At 34.4% G+C, this 24,755-nt stretch overlaps 3 protein-coding genes across 3 annotated transcripts; 2 read left to right on the top strand and 1 right to left on the bottom strand.

Moving 5' to 3' along the window:
* Window positions 1–504: 504 nt before the first annotated feature.
* Window positions 505–21,130, bottom strand: LOC120178197 (QWRF motif-containing protein 2-like). The gene is made up of 8 exons (XM_039184131.1): window positions 19,781–21,130; window positions 19,274–19,393; window positions 18,817–18,933; window positions 18,592–18,681; window positions 18,393–18,500; window positions 18,086–18,301; window positions 3,430–3,437; window positions 505–516 (listed from the first exon to the last, which is right to left on the bottom strand). Exons 1-6 carry the CDS (start codon window positions 21,116–21,118, stop codon window positions 18,221–18,223), a joined length of 1,854 nt encoding a protein of 617 aa, XP_039040062.1. The 5' UTR covers window positions 21,119–21,130; the 3' UTR covers window positions 505–516; window positions 3,430–3,437; window positions 18,086–18,220.
* Window positions 1,116–3,850, top strand: LOC120178201 (BTB/POZ domain-containing protein NPY2-like). Its single transcript, XM_039184135.1, has 4 exons — window positions 1,116–1,212; window positions 1,686–1,755; window positions 1,927–3,099; window positions 3,237–3,850. Exons 1-4 carry the CDS (start codon window positions 1,151–1,153, stop codon window positions 3,789–3,791), a joined length of 1,860 nt encoding a protein of 619 aa, XP_039040066.1. The 5' UTR covers window positions 1,116–1,150; the 3' UTR covers window positions 3,792–3,850.
* Window positions 12,830–13,721, top strand: LOC120178199 (LOB domain-containing protein 38-like). The gene is made up of 2 exons (XM_039184133.1): window positions 12,830–13,110; window positions 13,212–13,721. Exons 1-2 carry the CDS (start codon window positions 12,927–12,929, stop codon window positions 13,655–13,657), a joined length of 630 nt encoding a protein of 209 aa, XP_039040064.1. The 5' UTR covers window positions 12,830–12,926; the 3' UTR covers window positions 13,658–13,721.
* Window positions 21,131–24,755: the final 3,625 nt, after the last annotated feature.

The following is a 24,755-nucleotide window of genomic DNA, read 5'->3' as shown; positions in this document are numbered from 1 at the left end:
GCAACAACAAACAGGGAGCTGAGTGACAGCGTTGGCGTGCATAACTGAGCTAGACGTTGAGCGTGTTGATTTCACCCCCAAACCTAATGACAAACACCCCAAGCAACAACAAACCTAAACTTTTATCTGTTTCCATTGATTAGGAAACTCATAGTATTACCAGTACATTTTTATTTTCCTCCCAAAAAAACTTACAAAAAAATAACATGCCACTTCGATTAACTGAGGGGCATTTTAAAATCCATTCTTTTTAGTTTCTGGTCACTACGGTGGTTTAAATTTCTGGGTTAGCTCTGTTTTTTTTCCATTTGAGTCTTTTATATGTTCTTATGGGGATTTGCTCTTCATATAGGCTTTGCTTGTTGCCTTGCTAAAAGGGTTTGTCTTGGATTTTGTGGAGGTTTACACGGGGAGTGGCTCTTGGGGCATTGTCTTGTAATCTTTTGGGGGTTCTAAAAGGCTAAAACATATAAAAATCTCATCTTTTTTTTTAAAAAAAAAAAGAAAAAATTGGATCTCCATGAATACATTCTGGTTGATTCCTCAGATTTTAACTTTGTGGGTGGTATTATTATTGATCCCTTTTTGCATTTATTCCCATGCTTTTTAAAAAAGTTCTAAAGATTGATGCTTGTTGTCTACCGTTTTGGTGATGTATTCAACTGTTACCAAGATGCTGTTTTCTCATTGCAGGATTCCCAGATTTCAACTTGAATTTTTTTTTTGAAACTTTATATTGATTAGTGTACTCAGATTGGTGCTTGCGGGAATTATTTAGTGTAATGAGTCTGTCATTTATGTCCCCCCTAAGCTGACTCGGTGCCACCGGACTCGGTGGGGTTTGCCATCAACAAAGTAAACAACTGTTTCTCATGGCTCTCTTTTCTCAAATTATTACTTAAAAATCTCCTCTTGCCATTTATATATTTGTTAAATTGTTAAAAAAAATAATCTTGAATCACATAAAGCCTGGTTGAACTCAGCAACTCGGTCCCCACATTTGGGGTATATTCCTTTACTGTTTCTGGCAAGTTTTTCTCGATTTGGGGTTATGTACTTGTCATTGCATATTATGTGAGTTGATGATTGTGTGGTATCATTTTTCAGGTTTCAGTGGGAAAGGAGGAGATCGATCCTTTGGTTCGACAACATGAAGTTTATGAAGCTCGGGTCGAAGCCGGATACGTTTCGAAGCGACGGGAACAACGTGAGGTGAGATCTATCGGAGCCTTGTCGGCGTTGTCGAATAAACCGAAAGAACTATGTCTCCTATGTGTTGTTTGATGTATTTTCTATAAGAGCATTCAATGAAATCTCTTGCTTCTCTCATTCAGCTTTGTTGCTTTGACTCTTTGGACATAGCCTATGCATCAAGGCAGTGTTAATTCGGCTAATGCGAATTCAATTTAACTTTTGTTGAACAGGTTGATATACCATAGACAAGGCTTTGGTATAGGTTGCTGGTTTTGATAAAATCTAACTATTGTACCTCTGCAGTACCATACTCATGTTGTCAATTGTGTAGAGCGAGTCGAAGAGTTTCGGTTTTCGAATGTTAATCGGTTAAAAAGGAATCTGCAAATTGAACCACAACCTATATGGCACCTTTCTAATATCATCTTTATCCGGCCCTGAGTGAGTTATGAAAAACGCGGACGGTTTTACGCTTATTTACCTTTGTTCAGGTATGTGGCGACTGAGCTATCGACCGATATTGCAGTCACCGTAGGGGATGTTAAATTTTATCTGCACAAGGTATGCCTTTTCTTCCAGTTCGGGTAAAATTTTTGTTTATGGTCAAGTATCCATTGCATTATTATTGCTTAGATCGGTTAATTCGAGCAATCTAGACTCTGCTCTGCCCCCTTTTTTATCTTAAAAGTTTCATTTCAGTGTTCCGAGACTAATGGATGAACATATATGCAGTTTCCTCTTCTTTCGAAAAGTGTCCGCTTACAAAATTTGTTTGTAAGTGGTATGGAAGAAAACTGCGATGAGGTTCAGATTTCTGACATTCCCGGTGGTCCGGTTGCGTTCGAGATATGTGCCAAATTTTGTTATGGCATGACCGTCAACCTGAATGCTCACAACGTCGTTGCCACTCGATGCGCAGCTGAGTACTTAGGAATGTCTGAGACCATCGAAAAAGGGAACCTAATTTACAAGGTCGATGTATTTCTCAACTCAAGCATCTTCCACAGCTGGAAGGACTCGATCATTGTTCTTCAGACTACGAAATCTATGTTACCATTATCCGAGGAACTGAAAGTGGCCAGTTTTTGCGTTGATGCCATAGCTTCCAATGTTTGCATCGATGTTTCCAAGGTCGATTGGTCATACACTTATAACCGGAGGAAGTTACTGGAGGAAAATGGGAATGATCCAAACTGTAATGGTGTCAAAAGTCGTCCAGTGCCAAAGGATTGGTGGGTTGAGGATCTGTGTGAACTTGAAATCGATCTATATAAGCGTGTTATAACAAGTATTAAAACCAAAGGAGTACTGTCCCATGATGTGATCGGAGAAGCTTTGAAAGCTTATTCTTACGAAAGGTTGCGAGGTGTTAGTAAAGGTGTATTCTGCTCTGGGGATGTCGGAAAGTATCGATCGATGGTTGATACAATGGTCTGGTTGTTGCCTGCAGAGAAAGGAAGTGTATCTTGCAGTTTCTTGCTGAAACTGTTGAAAGCGGCAATCGTAGCTGACTCGGGAAACATGGTTAGGGAACAGCTGCGGAGACGAATAGGACAACAGCTGGAGGAAGCTTCCCTGAACAATCTTTTGATAAGAGCAGCAGAAGGGGAAGATGTAATGTACGATGTCGATACGGTGCAGAAAATATTGAAAGAGTTCCTAATGCAAGAACAGACTGCCGAATTCGAATCAGATGAATACGAGATTCGGGAAATACGAAGACCTGGAATCTTAACAGATGCTTCCAAGTTGATTGTGGCAAAGTTGATGGATGCATACCTTGGGGAAATCGCGAAGGATCCCAACTTACCCTTGTCAAAGTTTGTAGACCTCGCCGAAACGGTGTCTTACATATCTCGGCCTTCTCATGACAGGCTTTATCGAGCCATCGACATGTATCTTAAGGTGATAATTCGGCGAAACTCGTATTTTCCGATGAATAGTAAATCGGTATTCACATTATACTTGCAACTGTTGTTGTTACGAAGGTAAACAAGTTTGGTTAACTTCCGACTTTGTCTTGTATATAAACTTCGATGCAGGAGCACCCATCGATCGGCAAGGGCGAGAGAAAAAGAATATGCAAGTTAATGGACTGCAAGAGACTATCAGCTGATGCATGTAAGCATGCTGTGCATAACGAAAGGCTCCCGTTGCGTGTAGTCATTCAAGTTCTCTTTGTCGAGCAAACCCGGGCCGCTGCCGCTTCATCGGGCAGTAGCACTCCTGACTTACCCAAAGCCCTGAAGAATCCGAATAGCGGGCCTCATAGGAGCTCGAGATCAGCAGCAACCGATCCAGAGGAAGAGTGGGATGCAGTGGCTGCATCCAAGGAGCTCAAGGCCCTGAGAGCCGAACTAGCTGCCTTAAGGTTGAGCAATGGGATAGGAGTGAGTACGGAAAACGGCCTCGACCAGGCCGCCATTCGTAAAACGAAAGTTTCGATGAAGTCGAAGAGGATGTTTATGAAGATATGGTCGAGCAAAGCAGCCCGGGGTGAGCACGGCGGTTCGGATTTGTCGCAAAGCCTTGGTTCTGCCCAACCTGAAGAACCGAAGTCAACGCCTTCCAGAAATAGGAGGCTTTCGGTTTCTTAGAAAGTTAAGTTGCAATGTTAGTACTTTGAAATATTTTTTTAATTTTGTATGATTTAAAAATTAGTTGAGATTAACCGTAAAAAATAAGAAGATATATATCAATTATAATTCATAACAACAATGGAACTTCTCTTATAGAATATTTATTTATCTTTCAACTCTAATACATAAAATTTTTTTTAATACAGGTAAATTACACGTTTACTCACTGAACTTTACTCTCTCTTCTATATCACTCATTGTACTTTTAATTTTTTCAATATACTCACTGAACTTTATAGAATGAATTTTTTGGTCACTCGACCGTTTTTTCTCTAACGATTGAATAACGTGAAATGATTTAATATTAAATAGGCCACGTCGATTGATATCAAATAATAATTACTAATATTTAATTCCAACAATATTTTAAAATAAAATAAAATTAACTAAACCCTAATCCCAATCTTCAATCCGAACTCTAACCTAACCTCAAACCTTCTCATTTGATTGTATTATTCTTCTTCTTGTGTTTTGAAGGAAGGAAGTTTTGGGAGATTGTGAAAGAAGAAGAGAAGGAATTGTTGGGGGATCATTAGAAGGAGGATTTCATCTCGTATCTAAAGGTTTTTCTCGTGCTAATTCTATTATCTAAGGGGTTTTTTTTTTCTCTTGATTACTCTTTTCAATCTTCTTTCTCTTCTTCTTTGTCAATACCCCAAGGATTCCTTCCTTCTTTGTCAATCGCAAACACGATGGATGGTTGAACTGACAATACATTTTGTTTGTCTGCTTCATTCCTCTTCGTTTTCTGTTACATAAAATTTAAGAAGAAGAAGAACAAAGATTAAATGAGAATTTTTTTTAAGGAATTAAAAGGACGTCGTTTTGATGTTGGTTGCCATGTCATAACGTTGTTAGAAAGTTAATAGGTGAATGATACAAAAAATTCAATCTATAAAGTTTAATGAGTAAATTGAAAAATTAAAAATATAGTCAGCGAAATATGAAAGAAAATAAAATTTAATGAGAAAGCATATAATTTACCCTTTTAATATATATAACCTTGTTTTCCACATATATCCAGTCAAAAGGAGACATGATTAAACTGTGATGCGGCAAACAATTTAGGCTAATGTCACAATGTAAGAGCCTATCCAATCAAACAAAAATCTAGCGGTAAAATTTTGTCTTTAGTCCACATACTATGCATAAATCATAGATTTAGTTCATATATTCTAATTTGATCAATTTTAATTATTGCATCTTTATAATTTTAAAATTAACTAAAATTGTATACGAATTATATGTTTGAAATATGTGAATTTTAAATAACCAAATAAAGAAATGTGAACTCTATAATTAAGCGTTTAAAAGAACATATAACAAAATTTAACTTTAAAAATACAAGGAGTAATAAAAGAATTTGACCAAAACCGGCTGTTAACTTCCAAAGTTTCCATCTGGCATGTACCTTTACATGTACCGTTTATCTCAAAGACAAAAAAACAAAACCAGTCAAATCTGTTCTCAGCTGCGTTTATTTCAATGAATATTAGCTAATTTTATCCCTCAAATTATATCTTTTTTCTTTAATATAATTTAATGGAATTAAGAAGCATTCCTGTGACCAAACCAGATTTTAAGTATTTTGTAATTAAGAACAAGATTTGGTGAAAGTAATTTAAGAACCTTGTATTATAGTGTGAAGTGCATTTAAGTCATTTTAAGGGTAAATTACAAATTTGGTAACTGAACTTTTATATGATTCCTATTTTACTCACCGTACTTTCAAAATTTTCAATTTGCTCACTCAACTTTATAGATTGAGTTTTTTTGGTCACTCTGCCATTAAATCTCTCACGCCATTATGACGTGGCTTAGAGAAATAATTTTTAATCGTTAAAAGCCACGGATGCGATGACAGGTCAAAAAAAATAAAAGGTAAATAACAAATTTGATAATTGAACTTTCATGTGATTTCTATTTTACTCACTCAACTTTATAGATTGAGCTTTTTTTGTCACTCGGCTGTTAAATTTCTCATCGCCAATGATCGTCCATCGCTGCCCTCGTAACATCTTCAATACCGGGTTAGTGACCAAAGTGTGAAATTTTAAGAATTTAGTGATCAAATTAAATAAATTGAAAAGTGAAGGAATTAATTGAAAGATGTTGGTGAAGGATGAATTAATAAGTGAATAAGAAGTAAAAGGGCAAATGGGTCTTTGAATAAGGAAATAATTAAATAAGAATTAATGGGTATTATAATACTCATTTGTAGCATGTTTGGAAACAAAGTTTCGAGACAATTCTCATCTTCTTCATATTCTTCTCCCAAACGTGAAGCACCCAAGCTCAAGGTAAGTTTGATTTCTTTTGGTTAATATTTCAAATTCAAGCATGGTTTTGATTCATGAAGCTTTAGGAAACAAGATGGAAGGAAAAAGGGACTTAGAAACTCAAAGAGTTTTGAGTTATGGAAGATTAAAGAGAATGGGTTTCAAAGTGAAATTTTGAATAAGAGGGTTTAAATGAATTTGGAAGTTGGATTTGACTTGTCATCAATCTAGTTAAGACATAAGAAGTCTAGAATTGAATTTAGATCATGTTGAAATTTGAGTATAATTCTTGAATTTCATAAAGAGGAGATGATACTGAGGTTAAAGATGGATAAATGAATAATAGTGAGGCTAAACATGTGTATGTATGTTAGGATTATTAAAGGGGAGGAAATATAAAGTATTGAGATGAAAAGAAGTAATTTTCGTACTAAAAATGTGAACTCTGGGCAGGGGTATCGATACCCATTCAACAGGTACTGATACCTACTTTAAATAAGCAATGAAATTACCTTTCCTTTAGTTTAAGAAATGAAAGTTTAAGATATGTTATTAGTATACTAATTTGTATCAATGTATTATTATGTAGACGTAATCCTGTTCCGGAACAATCGAAGGATTAGAATCGAGTCAAAGTAAGCAAAGCTAAGGTGAGTGCATATACTAGATAGAATTGTATGGCGATAAGACTTGTGATAAGTCTATCTCTTATAGTTGAATTATGATTTCATAGCCATGTACATGCATAATTCATACATGTTTTAATATGATATAATATGAATGAATATCGTTATAAGAGAATCAATTCAGGTATGTGAAATAATGGAAATGATCATATGTGTACATGTGAAGTGAAATATGTGTTTATATGAAAAGTGATTAAAAAGATATGAAAATGAGAAATGTATTCATATTTAAGCCCATGTTATTTAATATGAGAGTTGTAGATATAATTGGCATGCCAAGAGTCGAGGGATATACAGTGGTCCTTCGGGACATATACAGTGGTCTTTTGGGACAAATATTCAGTGCCCCTAGTGGGAATTTATACGAGCTGTGATAACAGCATATGTGCACAACCTCAGTGTACTCGCGTACCTTCTATTCACAATAATGTACATGGGCAATCCAAAGATAAATTGGAGTGAAATTTGCTTAAGAAGATAAATTTCATGTGTGCATGATATGATCATATACATTGTAGTGTAATGGATACATGCAAGTTATAATGTCACGATCGAATGGTAAGAGTGCATGTTTCATAAATTCATTGTTACATATTTTATTATGTCTCACTAAGTCTATGACTTGGCGTGTAAGTGATTTACACGTAGGTACCAAGAATCAAGAATAGCATAAATAGGAGTGGCAAGAACAGCAACACTGCTAGAAGATCAGATCATAAGTAATTGATAAAGTATGTAGTTTGATTGTGTATAGTATGTTGGCATGTAAGAAACGTTTTAGTATGAACATTCTAATGTTTTAACGTATATATGTAAATGGTAATTTCGTATAGTGATGAAAGGTTAAATTTTAAGAGTTTATGTATATTTTACGGAAGTACTGTACAAGGGTATCGGTACCCTGGCAGCAATCTGGAAAAATTTTAGTTCTAGGTATTGTTCACGACACTGTTCATACCATATAGTACTGTTCATAAATACGTTTTTGCCTCAAAATTTTATAACAAACATTATTTAATAGTATATTATCGTATTTTCTTAAAATAAATTCAAATATTTTGTTATTTGGTAAGAATATTGTTTTAAAAAGTCAATGTGACATCTCGGACTCGTATTCGGGTCGGGTACGGGTTGGGGGTGTTACATTCCTCATCGTCGTTGGACTATGATCGTCACCGCTAATACCGGTGTGAGAACCAGGCCACCGCGACCAAAACCCTAGTGGTCGATCGTCAAGGCTCCCCGTCGTTCGTCGTATAGAACCCGTCGAAGGTTCGTTGGGAAACCAAAACTTCATATTGGTTTTCGTCGATTTTTAACCACCTTGGCCGTCCGCTCGTCTCACCGCTGCAACTGATGAAGTCCTCTCCTCTTTCCGACCAAAACCCAATCGATTTGCCCTCTCATCGTCGCTTCCTAAGTCCGAATCTATTTTTTGACCACCCCGCGTCTGTTCGTCTTACCCCAGTCAAAAACTCAATCTATAAAGTTAAGTGAGCAAAATTGAAAATTTTGAAAGTATAGTGAGTAAAGATTCATATGAAACTTCAGTTATCAAATTTGTAATATGGAAATCTGATGTGGCATGTTCAATATTAAAATATTCCACGTCAACGGGTTGTTAGTGATATAACGGTGGAGTTACCAAAAAAAGTTCAATCCATAAAGTTGAGTGAGTAAATTGAAATTTTTGGAAGTACGGAGAGTGAAATAGGAATCGTATGAAAGTTTAGTCACCAAATTTGTAATTTACCCTTTCTAATGAACGAAAAAGTCATTGTACGATAGAGAAAACGAGTAAATAAAGTAATAAACATTTTAATCGTGGATTTAACTAAATGATGTGTTATTGGTTTAAAATATGAGGGTGATATGTTCATTTTACGCATTATAGTTTTAAAAAATTGAATCGGTACATCTTTAATATAATTAGGGATGGCAATTTAATTTCAATATGACAATCTCGACTCGATCTGATTGATAGGATCATATTTTTTTAAAAAAAAGTTTGGTTTGAGACGTGTCAATTTTTTAAGGGGTGAGGTCGGGTTGGGTTCAGGTAGAGGGTGAAAAAACTTCAACCCGATCGGATTCGAGGATAATAGTGTAATTTATTAAAAAAGTATTTTTAAATTAAATCCTTTATTTATGACGAATCGGGTCGGATTTATACTCTAAAAAACCGGGTTGAGTCAGAGTCGGGTAGCGGATATAAAATTTTTGAGTTTATTCGGATCAGATGTAGGATATCAAATTTTTGGATTGGGTCTTGTTGGCCAAATGTCCGACCCTAACTGGCTCGTTACCAACCCTAAATATAACGTATAGAATAACTCCTGAATTTTTATCCGTCATTTTATCATTTTCACTCATTTTGTATTACATTTTCGCATCAATTTAGCACTGAAATTATTTACTTGCATCATCTAAACCCTAAACTTAACTATCTAAAATCATAAACCCTAAACAATATTAAATATTTTAACTATTGATATAGTTAAACAATTTCAAAAGTTAAATTGATGCGAAAATACAATATGAACAAAAATAATAAATTAAATCTACGGCGGAGACAAACATAACCCTTAAACCTTGACGATTTAAATTTGAATTTAAAATACCTTTGTTTAGATAAATAATTTGAGTTTAAAGAATCTACAAAAAAATTACAAAAAGGTCAAGAAAAAACTGACCCTAAAATTAATCTGGTCCAAACCCACGCCCCAAACCTCATTTGTCCTTCGATTCCATGGAAGGGACACTTGGATATTAAATGAACAACTTTTGTGTGCTGTGAAAGGAAAAGCACCAGACCTGAAAACGTCACCCCTCCCCCACCTCAACGTAACGCCTTCTTTTCAAAATAAGTTTAACCCACCAACTCTCTTCCCCATTAGTAATTATGTGATGAATTTGATTTATAATGTCATTTATGATTTAATAAATAAAATTTATAAATTTTAAAATAATTACTCATTTTATTTATAATATAGAAAAAAGGTAAAGATTTATTTTTTTAAAAAAAATAGACAAATATTATTAATTAAGACTATAAGTGATATAATAAATCAAATTCATTTAAAAAATTTTCTTTTTTGATAGTGACTCGAAATCGATTAATAACATAAATTTTAATTATATTAAAATAATTAATATTCAAATTAAATTTTTATACGAAGAATACTAATATTTGCGATTCTAAAATTTTTAATGATTAATTTATTGCCTGGCCAATGGTTATTGATTAGAACCTCATTCTTCGTCCAACAAAACAAAAAATTAATTGATTTGATTTGGTTGTGACATTGAGTGAGACATATTTGTTGTGTTGAATTTACTATGTTTTGATGTGGACCGAGCCTGAGTAAGGTTGGGATAAAGAAGCCACCATGGTCGAGGACCCGAGGGGTGGGTATGGGTGATAAAACGACTAATTTAGTTAATCGAATTTTTTTCATTAATAGTTAATCGAATTGATTTTTTTAAAAAAATTAATCGAATCGAACTAAGTTATATTAATTGATCGGTTAACCGAAATTTATGAATAATATATAAATAATATATTATATTAAATATTTAATTTTATTCAGTTAATTCGGTAAAAACCGAGTTCAAACACCCTAAAACTATAAAATATATATACATATATATATATATTATATATTTAATAATTTGGTTAATTAACCAAAACCGAAATTAGAAAAAAAAAATCATTAATCGTTAACTGACCAAACCCAAAATTAATTGATCGAAAATTTGGTTCGGTAGGTTAATTCAGTTTAACCGAACAGTGAACACCCATAGGGTGGGTGATTAAGACTTCAATGTGTCAATCCAGAAAAATTATTAGATGGACTCGGTTCAACACATCACTCATACTCCTCGTCAATAATGTTTGTCTATTTTTTAAAAGTGAATTTCTACATCTTTTTTACATATAAATAAAAAAAATGAATAATTATTTTAAAAATATTTTCAAATTTATAAATTTTATTCACTGAGATCATAAATAACATAATAAATCGAATCAGCAAAAGTTTATCGTCGGTCGATTTAAGCGTCCTCGTAGACTCATAGTCATCTTCGTCCTTCTCACATCACGCGCACGCCTTCCACTTCCTTCCTAGTTTCCGCGCTTTGTAAGTACAGCCCACTTCGATTCTATCTTCTCCTTACATTAACCTTATCCCAATCTAACTTGTTAACTGTCTTTTATGTTCGGGAACAACGGTTTAGTTGGTTAATTAAACCCATTTAACCGATCTAAAAATTAATTATATTTTCTTATTATATCTTTGAAAAATAATCTTCAAAAATTGTCAGCATTCCGTCATTCAAGCTTTTCAGATAAATCCATCCACTTACCAAAGTTTCAAAGAATTCATGTCCTTCATGCACAAGTTCGACCTCTGAGCCTACTTCATAGGTTCATATATAGAGGCGGAACTAAAAATTTATTAAAACGAGGTCAGAAAAATAGAGTTAGTCTAATAATATCAACTGATCAATGATCACATAATAATATTTAATTTTTTTCGATCGAGGGATCTGATAAAACTTATTTTATTTATTTCTTATATGTATATTAACAAAAAGTTGGCAGGGGCCAGGACACTCCCGGCTCTGCGAAGTTCAATCTCTTTCCATATAACTTATAAAAACGAAATTCAAGATATAATGACTATATTTATTTCTGTTGATTTTCGAATAGTTATGTGATCCAATGTTTAATACCACTAATTAGAAGTACTATAAATACTCGATAGTTATGACGGAGAAGATGATGAGGCCTTTATAACCTCAATATACAATCTTCTCTTTTTTTGAGTAACTATAATTACAAAATAAACATCGATTATAATCATTTTTTTCATCGATTCTGATTATTTATCTAAATTAGAATGAATAAATTGTTAATAAACTATACGAGAACTTTATTCTCATCAATAAATAAATTTATTTGTGTTATGATGTAGTTATATTTATTCAGAATTTAAACATTATATTAATGTATATGATATAATATTTATGAATTTATGTGAAATAAAAACATTGAAGACAAGGAAAGAATCTACGGTCATAGACATTCACGACACAGAATCCAACGGCTAAGCCAGCTGTCTCGTACATCTCCCCAATCTTTCCCATCCGCGGAGACCCGGAGCCGCCTCTCTCCACCCATTTCTTTGGAACCCCCAAATCCCCACCAAAAACACTATATCATCATTACTTCCCCCAAATTCCAAGCTAACCATGGTTACATATCGAAAGATAAAAAGTTAACCATGGTTACCTAGCCATATCAAATATCATCAATTTAGGCTACTTCTTCCCAAGTCCATGTACCCTTTAGAATTTTGTAATTTAGTCTCTCTACTTGTCTATTCTAACAATTAAGTCCACCGATAACAATGTTAACCGACTTTTGTTAAATTTGAATGTGTTATTCAAGGGAAAAGTTCGTATATCGGATTAATGTAATTTTATCATTGTATTAATTTATAATTTTATAAAGATTTCAATTCATCAAGTGATTTCATTGACAAAAAAGAATGTTGATCTCCCTACAAGTTTTGAATTCAAGCAGCAACGTTTGTAATGTATGTATATGTTGCATTGTCAACAGATTAAAAAAATTTAAACAAATGATACCTTATAATTATGGCAGACTGTTAAAAAAACTTTATAAAATTTTGATCATAACTGTAGTATTTTTGGACAGTCAAAATATATTTTTATGGTATATTAACTTATCATTTTAAGAAAGATCTATATGCAATTTTACTATTTTAGGATGATTAAGACTCTGGCCACTTTTTTAGCTTCACCTGATGTTATCAACTGAAGTTTAACTTCTAAATCATTTTTATATATCAAAATAACGACCAAAAGACAAGTAAAGGACCAAATTTTAAAATTGAAAATAGTAAAGGGGCTAAAGTAATATTAAACCCATCAATTCGTTACCTACAGTTCTCCACACGACTCTCTCTTTCCTATATATTAGCCTGGTTACCTGCCCTTTGTTTCTTGGCTTCTTCAATCTTTCCTTTCCCATCAATCTTCTCAACCCAGAAAAACCCATTTTTATTCCTTATTCTTCTTCTTGTGCTGAAAGGTCTCTCAAAATGAGTTGCAATGGCTGCAGAGTTCTACGAAAAGGATGCAGTGAAAATTGCATGCTTAGACAAAGCTTGCAATGTATAGACAATCCTCGAGCACAAGCACACGCCACCGTCTTCGTCGCCAAGTTCTTTGGCCGCGCCGGCCTTATGTCCTTTCTCTCCTCCGTCGCCGCCCCTCAAAGACCTGGTAATTCCATTTATCATACTTTTTTAAGTCCTTGAAACGATGGATCATTGCTTTTTTTTTGGCGGGGGGGGGTTCCTTTGATATTGTTTCTGGGTTTGCAGCTTTGTTCCAGTCGCTTTTGTTTGAAGCAGTGGGGCGGGTGGTGAATCCCGTGAGTGGAGCCGTTGGTTTGCTCTGGACGGGGAATTGGAAAGCCTGCCTGTCTGCGGTGCGAACAGTGCTCCAAGGCGGCACGTTGCAGCCTCTCCCTGAATTCAGCGGCGGGGAGCTTGAGGATGTTGCAAGGAAAGGTTTTGATGACGTTGGTGCTGGCGGCGGCGGCGGTTCTCCGTCGAGAGTGGAAGATTTTGTTACAAGGAAAGGTTTCGATGACGTTGCTAAACCCAAAACGACTGATCTTGATCTCTGCTTGATGATCGGAAACGATAGAGCAGTGAAGAGAAGCAGAGAATCTATATCGTCGGAAGAGTCCGAAACGACGACGGTGGGAAGTAGTTCAAATGATGGCGGCGGCGGGGAGAATAAGCTTTTGAGACTGTTCATCTGAGAAAACTCTTTTCCACATCTTCTCTTTATGTAATTTTTTTGTTATAATCAGTCTCTGAGATGTAATATTTCGTTTCTATTTTCGGCACGGTGAAGAAATTCGACCAATTTTCTAGAATTTCGAATTTCCCCTATGAATAAAAAAATAACAATTTTAAATTTTAAATTTTAAATTTTAAATTTTAAATTTTAAATTTCCAAGTTGTATGTAAATATAATTTTCGCTTTTTTATTCATCAAAGAGAAAAAAAGTATCCGAGTGAGAAGCGTTTGTTCTTTTTTAGGGTTAATGAAGAGTGCAAGTGGGCACGACTTCGCAACGTGAAATATGAACGGAAGCAGCCAAACATGGCAGTTGGTGGGGCGGGGGGCCCTTAAAACGTGAGACTGTCCTTTCGGTATCCTAAGGAGGTGTTTGGATGGCGAATTTAAGATTTTCATGGAAATAGAATTTATATTATCCCGTTTAGTTAGTCCGAGAATTTCATTTTCGATAATATAAGATTATCAATAGTGGATTTTTTGGGATATATTACCAGGAATGTCATTACCTCCATTTCCTTAGGTATTGTTGTATTCCCGACGTTTTGGACTAAAATGCCCTTAATTTTTTTTAAATATCCTTATTCTGTCATTGAATAATAAAAATTATACGAATGTTAAATTACAAATTTATCCTTAAACTATTTTAGATTTACAAAAAAAAATCTATAATTAAAATTTTATATAAAGTTCAGGGGTTAAAATAAAATTTTACCATTTCATTAAATCTTTTTATATTTTCAATTTTGTAAAAAATTTATATAAATTTTATGAATTTAAATTTTTTAAAGAAAAATATAAATATTTTTCTAACTTGTTAAAAAAATAAATATATAATAAGGACAATTTGGTTAAATATACATTTCAATAATCTTTATTCTTTTAACCTAACACGGTAATCTTACATTCTTGCTAAACCAACAAACACAAAATGCAACATTAACAGTAATCCTATTCCATGATAATCTTACATTCCCACTGGTAATTTTTCATTCCGTGAACCAAACGCACTCTAAAAGGTCATTCTTATGGTCCCAGTTAATTGTACTAAAACTAATCAAGGAAATTGATTCGAGTGATAAGTAATTTAATATTTTATAATAATTCTACATAATATTCAGTCTAAAATTATCGATTGATAAAATAAAAATTTGAACCGATTAAATTGATTTTCTCTTACGTTCATGCTCTTGATTTTGGTCTCTTTGTGAAACCAATAGTCATTTATAGGAGGCTTTTGTGGATGGAAATGAACTCCATTTTCTCTTATTTTAGTGCAAAGTTGATGGGGGTGGTGTTATTTCCATGCGTCATCACAGTCTACAAATCAAGTAATGCCCCTAGGGCCCACCTAATTATCTTCAATAACTAGAGCCAAATATATTTCATAAGCTTTGGGAACTTTTAAACCTTTCATAATTTGAACTCGTTAAATGAATTTAATGATTAAAAAGAATATTATTTTTATGAAATTCTGGGTTCGAATAATTATTTATGTAAAGTCTACAGGAAAAAACGAGATTTGGAATCTTTGAATGACTGTGTCTACTTTTCTTGCATGATTGAACATAGATTCAGTATGTTTATTTCGTTGGACAAACTAAAAGGAAGAATGGAAGATGAAATCCGCCTTTAAATTGTAGCACATGATAAAAAGTATAGGTGAAAGGGTCACTGTTGCTTCTGTAATATACTCAATTTATCATTTTCGTTCATTTTTTTTGCATTATTTTAACTCTTGAAGTTGTCTATGGTGTTCATCATAACTCTCGAAGTCGTTTTAACTAACATAATTATTAGTCTTCTGCATTTTTCAACACCAACAATTTTCATATTAGCCAAATATTATTGATGTGATTTAATGATGACGTGACATTTATTAAAAATAAATAAATAATAAAATATTTATTAAATATAATAGTTAGAAAAAAATCTCCTAATATCACTAAAATAAATAATAAAATTTTAAGAATTTGTTCTAACCAGTGTGTTTAATAAATATTTTAACCTTATTCCTTAATACATAGACGCAAAAACTCAAAATTCTGTTAATAAAAAAAAGTCAATAGACTTCGAATGCTAGAATGAACACCATAAATAATTTTGAGGACTAAACTGATGTAAAAAATAATAGGGATAAAAATGATAAATTAGATTTATTACAAGGACAACAGTGATGCTTAATAAAAAAAACATATGAAGTAAGAGGCAAAGTGGTGAAGAAAACATAGAGTAACCGGCAAGGCGACAATGGCAGCCCACATTAATGGTGCTTTAAGCTCCCGCATGCGCCGCAACTTAAACGTGTGTTGTCGCTGACTACTTCGGTCGTTTGGTCAAACACTCTTTACCGTCTTGTCTCTTCATCATCTTCTCTAGAAATTCATCATCTTCTCTAGAAAAACAAATATTTCTTCATGAACGGATCACATGCTTAAGGTTAAATTGTTCGTTACCTAGGTAGAAAAGCGTTGACCGTTGTTCATGGAACAAGTTTGACTCATGATGGTCGATAATTTATTCTTTTTGTTTGGATGGAGAATCACAACCGGCAACAAAATGACCGTTGATCGGTGTTTGAATGAATTAGATAATATATTACCACGAGGGAGGAGGGTCGATCGATTACAGGCGGTTCATCCGTAGGCTGATCAGACTTAGAACAAGCATATAATTACACATCCACGTAAGTGCAGTTCCATGAATGCAGGGCCGACCCAATACATGTGTCTTATGGGCGATCGCACAGGGCATCAATGCACAGAGCATCAATGTTTAAGGGGCATCAGTTTTCTGGGGCAACACGTTTCAATGGCGTTATTTTCTCTTCCCTCTCTCTCTCCTCTTCCTCCGCCATGGCTGCTTTATTCTGCATCTCTACAACTTCAAACGCGAATTTGTTTCTCTCGTACGAGAATGGGAGCTTCTTCAACTTCGTCTAAGTCGACTTCGCAAGTGATTCGGCATGTTGCTTCTTCAAATCCGAAAGTCGTCGACTCGTCGTCACCGGAGAACGAGGCAAAAACACCAAGCTCATTGACGCTCTGGTTTATACTTTCACTTTCTTCTTTGATTTCCCCTTTTTAAATGCTTCTGATGTTTTTATCAAGTTAATAAGTTACTTAGAGTTTCGCTTTTATCACTTTTTATTTGGAACTTGAAAGAAAAATAGTTCATTTTTTACCATATATTAAAAATCGTTCATTGGATTCTGGATTTTGGAATAAAAATCCATAGGAATTCTTTCATCGGTTATCCTAGTTTATATAAATAATGATATTAGAAGGGGAAAAAGTGATTTCTTGAAATAGGATTTTCCCTTCCAATATGAACGTTGATAAATTTTAATCGAGATTAAAAAAATTGAACATTTTTCACAAACGATTTTTAATTCAAATGCACTATGTATATCTATCTAGGTGCACTCAATAATCTGAACTTTGTTTTGTGGATCCAATGACACTTATTTAGCTGTAGGAAGTTGAGATTTATGACCTTGAATGGTTGAAAAATTGGAAATTTCCTCTTAAACTATTGGTTGTTCTACTTCTTACTAATGCAATCATCTAGGTGCACGAGTTTGTATCATTTTTAGTTTAGAGTATATATGGAAGTCTATAGTTGCTTCGATATTTTTCCTACATTAGCTTGGTGGTGCTGCTGGAACGCTATCCATCAACTTATATGTAAATTAATTAGTTGCACTTGATTTGCTGTTTATAGATGTAAGAATCATTTATAGTTAAGGCATAGCATATGGAGTAGTCTTGCTTTTCATTGAAATCAAAATCCTCAAATTTGATCAGTAATTGAAGATTGTTTACAACTGTCAATTGACAATGCTCATTCCTTTCAGGTACCTGTTGATCATGTTGATCAAATTGTCTTGGAGAAAGCCCTATCTGCACCGATTGTTGCTGTTGCTTCACCTTCTGCTGTTCGGTATGTAGTTGATCCTTTTCTCAGCAACTGTAGAATGTCTCAAAATGTTTTTCTATTTGTTAATCTGTTATAGAGGATGTTCTTCTATTGAGCTTATCTTCAGCCAGCTTATTATCCGTCCTGTAGACTTGTTGCACCATATAATTGGAATTATCATGTTAGCTTGACCTTGCCCTGTTTCGGATTATAATTGTTTTAAAAATATTATTTATGTTTTGTCTATTATACGGTACAAGTATAGGGGCATAAAAATATTATCTCGCCCAGGACATTAAAACTCATTGGACCGGCCCTGGTGGAGACAATCGGAAATGGGACTCTGTTTATGGTTGAACAAGCATCAAAATGATCATACATAGATGGTTAATCATAGCAGAACCAAGAAATACAATGACAATTTGGTTATCAGACGAACTTACACACACGTATATATATATACATAAACAATGCTTTCTTTACCTTAGCTATATTCAATCCGCTTGTATATTTGTCCAGTGTCGCCTCCGCCCATCGGAAAAACACGAACTTGGATGGTAATGTTTGTTAGCATTTAGGGTGAATAGTCGAAGAAAGATCAGTTCTACACACGCGTTGCCAGGCAGCCGGTAGCGGATACACGATTCCGTTGTAGTATATGCGACCTCAAGCTACAGTCGGTAACCTAATCGGAAATAACAGTCCTTGAACGATAAGCCACGTGAGTAGATGAAGCAGAGAATGGTTTGGAACATAAAACTGAACGCCAAATTTACCTGAATGGCAGCTATCATGGATAAATGATCATTACATTGTTCGAGCAAAACCCTTTCGTTTGCAGCCACACTCATAAGTTCATTGACCGAAGAATTCATTTCCTCCACCTGCAAGTAATTAGCACCGGAAAGAGTCGAATGATCTTTTTCTTTCTTTTCGGTAACACAAATGTCTACAAGATTTTATGACGGATTTTACCTTTGATGACAGTGAGCATATCGAGGACGCCATTGCGTGCATCACGTCGACAGCTGAACTAACAGCGTCCTTCAGATTCTGGATATCTACCTATTAAGAGAGAAAACAGAGAAAGGGAAGAGAAACAAGAGCAACGTTTGAAACGGAACGATACTTGCGGAGCTAAATCACTAATAGATTGTATGTCCAAAAGCAGGGGAAACAAGAGAACAAGAAGAAACTTACTATGGCTTGTCCGACAATTGGAAGACGAAGAGTACTGGCCTTTAAAGCTTCAGTTGCTCCTAGCAAAGAACTGGTGTGGTCTCCGTCGAGGAGTACCCATGGTTCCAAATGAGATATCTACACTCGTATCAATCATAACACATTTTAGTAACAAAGAACAGAAAATTCAAGCTAAAAAGCGAGGCTTTCGTAATCTAGAACGGCATTGTAAAGCGCATGCAGTAAGAAGTAACAAGAGTATACGAGGAATCAAGAGTCTCTAGATATCCATATTGATTAGGACCAACCGATATTCAGTAACCACTCGTGAAGAATGTTGACGGTGACTGCCTCTAAATCACGTTTCTAAGATGGAAGTACGAACAGGTCGGTAGACCGAAGGCTGAAGCAATTGTCTATGGAAATATCTACATGGATTCGATTAAATACTTCACAAATATTAAGTTCCAAATCTTACTTGTCCCTTCAGGATGGAAGTCAATTTCAATTTTTGCCTCACCAATAGCAACTTGATTCTCTTGAGAGTAGCGGAATACTGCAATTCCGATGTTGTAACCCATGCATTGCACAGATCTTTCTGCTAGAAAGAAAAAGGAGCATTTGTCATGAAAATGCCGTACTTATCGGAGGGCATCATGTTAAGCCTAAACTCACATTCGTCTTCATCATAGCCCGGGATAACTAAACGAAATCGAACCTAAAGTACATAAATTTACCAATGTAGCACTTAAACAAATTCTACGATGACAAATTGAACAAGATTGCATTATGCTTTCAAAAAGGATAACATTATGCAAGATCTACACTCACTTGCGCTACAGGTAAGCTTTATCATAAACTAGTTGGGTCCGGCTTGTTTGACAAGCTATTCCGGTGAAGTCAATCAAAACAGCCACCAAATATCACAGATCAAGACCATTGAATTACTTAGGAACAATGAGATCGACAAAGAGGATAACCATACCTCGGCATGCAGTTCCTGCACCATAAAAACAGCCTCTGCCCTTGCATTTGCAAATCTCCATTGCAAGTAACGGTTATAAAGAAGCCTCAACATGTGTGCATCGACAATTCGATCCTCCCCTACCTTTCCTCTACGAATATCAACCGAAAAGCTAAGAATCGAAGGGGTATTAACAGAACCACCAATCATCTGACCACCGACTGCGTTTCTCACCCGAGTAGGGCTTAACCCCCTCGACGGGGAGGAAGCCGAAGATGTCCAAATCTTGCTAGGAGAACCAGGCCTTGTGCCTCCCCTAATAGGAGAAGCCATTGTCCTCGGAGAAGGCATAGCTCCAATTCTACCCCCGGGGATCGTAGACAAAGGTGAACCTGGATCCTGCAACCGCCTTAACCGACTGTTCGTTTCCTGCCAAAACCTCGCAGATGCGAGAACACTACCGGAACCACTCCTCCCTTTGGAAATCCCATTTCCTCCACATTCCTGCATTCCAGAATTAGTGCTCCCAGAAGACACACTGTCCGAATCAGAGGCAGTGAGATCACAAGATGCACAAGAAGCCTCGTTTACACAATTGGCATCAAAAGATATCCTCCTACTACTGTCATCAAGCATCAATGACTGCTGCAATGACTTAACCAGCACTGCACCAGATCCACCAAGCAAATTCCTTTCACCAAAATAATCCAAACTCCTAGACAATGGATTCGAACCCGAATTCCCTTGCCGGGTTCTCTCAGGCCAGCGGTGCTGATCCACGGGTTTCGAGTTCTCCCGGTGATCTCTCACCGAAGTAGCTCTACGCCTCTCGGGAGATGCTTTCTTACTCAAAGTAGAACCACCTTGGAACTTGGTCTTACTAATCGGAAGCGAAAAGGCCTCACCTTGAAACGAAACGGATAAACTCCTCGTTGAAGTGATTAACATCTTGGTAGCAGCTGACAATTCCGCCGAATCAACATTGTTCCCTTGCAACACTTGACCTCCAGGCCGCCTCCGGTCCACTGATTGAGACAATTTTAAGAGGCGAGAGGGAACCATCTTTGTATTCTTGTCCGCCGCCCACGCCGCAGCCGTTGTATTAGTGGAACGGGAAATAAGAGTTGAAGGGAATCTCGCCGGAATCTTAGCTGCCGTTGTTGAAGAAGGCGATGGAGATGGAGACAAATACCGCGAAGGAACCTGTCTACCTCTGGGTTTCTTTTTAACAACGAAGTCATTGTCTTTGATGAAAGACCCTCTAATTGTATTCGAATTCGGGTTTTCTTCATGATTGGTGCTTGATTCAGTGAGCTCCGAAGGAGTTTGAGGAGCAGAAAATGTAGCCACCACCATCATCTGAGACTGCAAAGGAAACGCCAACTTTCTCTTCTACATTTCATTTTCAATAAATTACTAAGAACGGGTCTTCTTTTTCATGACTGATAACATGAAAACAAACGAGATTTTTAAGTGATTTTCGTCACAATTAAGAAGAAGACACCATCAAGAGTTTCGCAATGATTATGCATTCAACTTCAACCGCAGTCAAAACACACACCCACAAAGCTTTCTCTAGGTTTCCAGAGAACACTGAAGAACATAGTAGGTAAGGTGAGAGATTCTGAAAAGAGAGAGATGAAGGAAGAGCTTCAGCTGGGATTTTCGGGTTAGAGCTCTGCATGAATCTTTGGAAAGACGTTAGCTTAATTAATTATTCATAATTTATATCTTTAAATGTTTTGACTTCGAATAATAACGATTACATGTATTTGAAAATTTATTATCATATGATTTTCCGTCTTTAGTACGTATATTGTCATTTGTAATTATTTTATATTAATAAAAAATTATAATTTATGTAAAATAAAATAATATTTTAATTTTTTATATAACTATCGATATTTAATTTATTTATTGACTGACCCAAAAATATTAAAATTTTTAAATTTTAAATAGAATTTTAAAGAATGGCCAACTTTTTTCCTCTTCATTTTTTTGGGTGGAATGGTTGAGATAATGTGTTGAAAAAAATTCATCAAATAGTCCATTTAAGTAATTATTTTTTAGACTAAGGTATTTTGAACATTAACTCGGAGAAGATCCCAAGATTACCATGTGTCTTCAACTAATTCCTTTTTTTTTGCTCTACAACGTCGATAGACGACGGATCCATGAAAAAAAAAATCGCATGGATTACCAACGTCTTTGCCTTTAGACTGTAGAAAATATTTTAGTTCAGGAAATAATTTGGTGAGAGCTCTATATAAGGAATTTTTTTTCCAACGTCCTATTTAAACGAGGAATCCATTTTTAGGGGTGTTAGGTGAATGATACAAATCGACCCACATTTTCTATATCTTTGGGTAATTAATATTTGATGTGTATGTATTGATGCATATAATTAAACATTAGAGATACACACAACCATCAAAATCAAAGAGTAACACCTTAAAAAATATCAATAAAAATCTCTTAAAATTTAAAGATGAATTAATTTTGATAATGCATACAGTCAATGGATTAATAAATAATTTTAAAAATAAAAATAATATCAATAAAGAAACATAATATTATGTCACTATTAAGCCTTATATATTATTAATATGAAATAAAGAGCAAAACAATGAATGCCAATGATGTTCCAGTCATTCATTTTGTATAAATTCTCTCACGAGAATTGAGTGGTAATTTAATATCTTGTATGAGCATGACGTCAATATTTAGATTTATTTTTGGCTCAATAACAAAACTGACCCTTAAATTATTATATTTTCTCATTGAGATGCTAAATCATTTTAAATAATAAATTATACCAAAAATATCATTATTCTCGTATCTAATAATACCAGGTCACATCTCGCTTTCGTATCGACCTTTTTTTATGAGCCCCACAAAATATAATTTAAATACTTATCCTCGTAAAATAAATAATTAATTAACTTAAAAAGGAGTATAATTCAAGGGTCAATTTAACAATTAAACTTTTGTTTTTTTTCCTTGCAAAAATTGAGACCTTTTCACCGACGTAGACGTTGGGGATGGATCGAGCGGCGGTCGTTGTCCTTAAATTTAAAAATTATCTTATATTTTAAATTTTTTATGTATTTTTTTATTGAAAATTTATTTTATTTCTTAAAATTTTATAAGTTTAAGATGACCCCAATATAAAATCTTGCGTTCGGTCCATGATGGACGCAAATTTCCCATTTCTTCAATTAGAAGGATACATTAAACTTTATATCAATATCACTCCAATCAATGAAGAATATGAAGAATGTAGAATATATAAATGTATGTAGCAAAACAATTTTGTCAAGTTGTTTGTTGTTTTCTTTCACTTTCATAAAAATTTACGATTAAGAAACTTAACTATATTCATGAATGTATATCACCCTAATAAGTTTTCATAAATAAAATAATATATCAAATTTAATCGGATTTTATAACAAATTCTAAAATATTTTATTTTATAATTCGACCTAATTCTAATCTAATCAAATAAATCTCACAAATGACCGAATCCTTGAACATTTAGTAATGTTTTCTTCCTTGACATACAGAACACTGGCGGATCTAGAATTTTTTTTTAGAGTGGACACACATATATTTAAAGAAGAAAAATCGAATTTTTAGAAAATTTCAGGGTGGACACACGCAAACCCTAATAGCAATGTGGATCTGCTAATTATATAGAATATATCAATAATATTTTCTTATGTGAATGAGTTAATCTCAGACTTTGATTTTTCCTCGTCCAACGATCTTAAAAATAGATAACACTAAAAGTTTTACGTTAGAGATAAGTCGATCCTAACCCAAATATATATATATATATATATTAAGAAGATGGAAGACAAAAAAAGAATGTGTTGTGATTATTGCAGGGAAAGCTAAAACCCGGTTGTTAATTAGTTTAATATAAGATGCAATGTCTCTTTTCATCTAATTATCTCAATCACTCATTGCTTTCCACTCTCTCTTTTCTCTTCCTTTTAACAACATCATAATATATTTTATGTCAAATATATATTATAATGTTTACCTAAATTCGAATAAGATCAATTATGTTTATTATGAAACCCAAGAAAGTGAAGATGAATTATAATTTATAGTATTAGTCGACCACTGTAAGAAATGATACTGGAAAGGTGGCGGGTCGCATATTTCAATATTTTAACAGTTTAACTTTTTATATTTTATGTTGGGTTGACATAGATAACCATGATTAAACTGATTAACAGACAATTAGACTTAAGATGCTGTTAGGTACCCCACCTTCATGAATTCTACATATAATGAACACATAAGGAAATCATATTCAAAGATTACCGGGAGTGGCTGTAAACAATTAAAATTCATAGCAAAAGTGAGCATCTCCTGTATTCATAATATGGGTGAAATATCTTTCTACATCTCTTTAATCTCTCAGGCATCAGTTGTCTTTGTTAATAACAGGAGACGGCATAGTGGTGACATATGCTTGACTTTGTTTTCTCTATTTTCTTCGCTTATTAAACAACGTATCTCTAACTTGAGTAGTGACCATTGATGAACGGTGGTCGGCGGCGTGGGTTTAGGTTTGCGAGGGTCACGGCTGTAGAGGAGGAGTAGGTGTGAAAACACATAAAAGGGTAAATTAGAACTTTGTCCCTAAATTACTTTGAATTTATACAATAGTCCCTAATTAGTATTTTATCTAAAGTTTAAGGATTCAAATAAAACTTAAGCCTTTTTCTAATAACGTACCACGTCATTCAACTCACGACAACTAATGTCTCAGTGACCACATCCTAATTAAAACAAAAAGAAAGTGACCATATATTACATTTCTAGAACCCAGTGATCATACATTTATAAAACTAAAGCAAAAGTGACAAAGTCTATAGTTTACCCTTTTTTAATAATAGTATTAATATTTATATATATTATTTTTTATAAAAATAAATATAATATAAAATTTCCATGTACTTAAAATTCAAGTCGGGCTCGAGTT

The sequence above is a fragment of the Hibiscus syriacus genome, unplaced genomic scaffold (assembly GCF_006381635.1).
Source record: "Hibiscus syriacus cultivar Baekdansim isolate YM2019G1 unplaced genomic scaffold, ASM638163v2 tig00112344_pilon, whole genome shotgun sequence".
Lineage (NCBI taxonomy): Eukaryota > Viridiplantae > Streptophyta > Magnoliopsida > Malvales > Malvaceae > Hibiscus > Hibiscus syriacus.
This window is presented reverse-complemented; position numbering and strand designations above follow the sequence as displayed.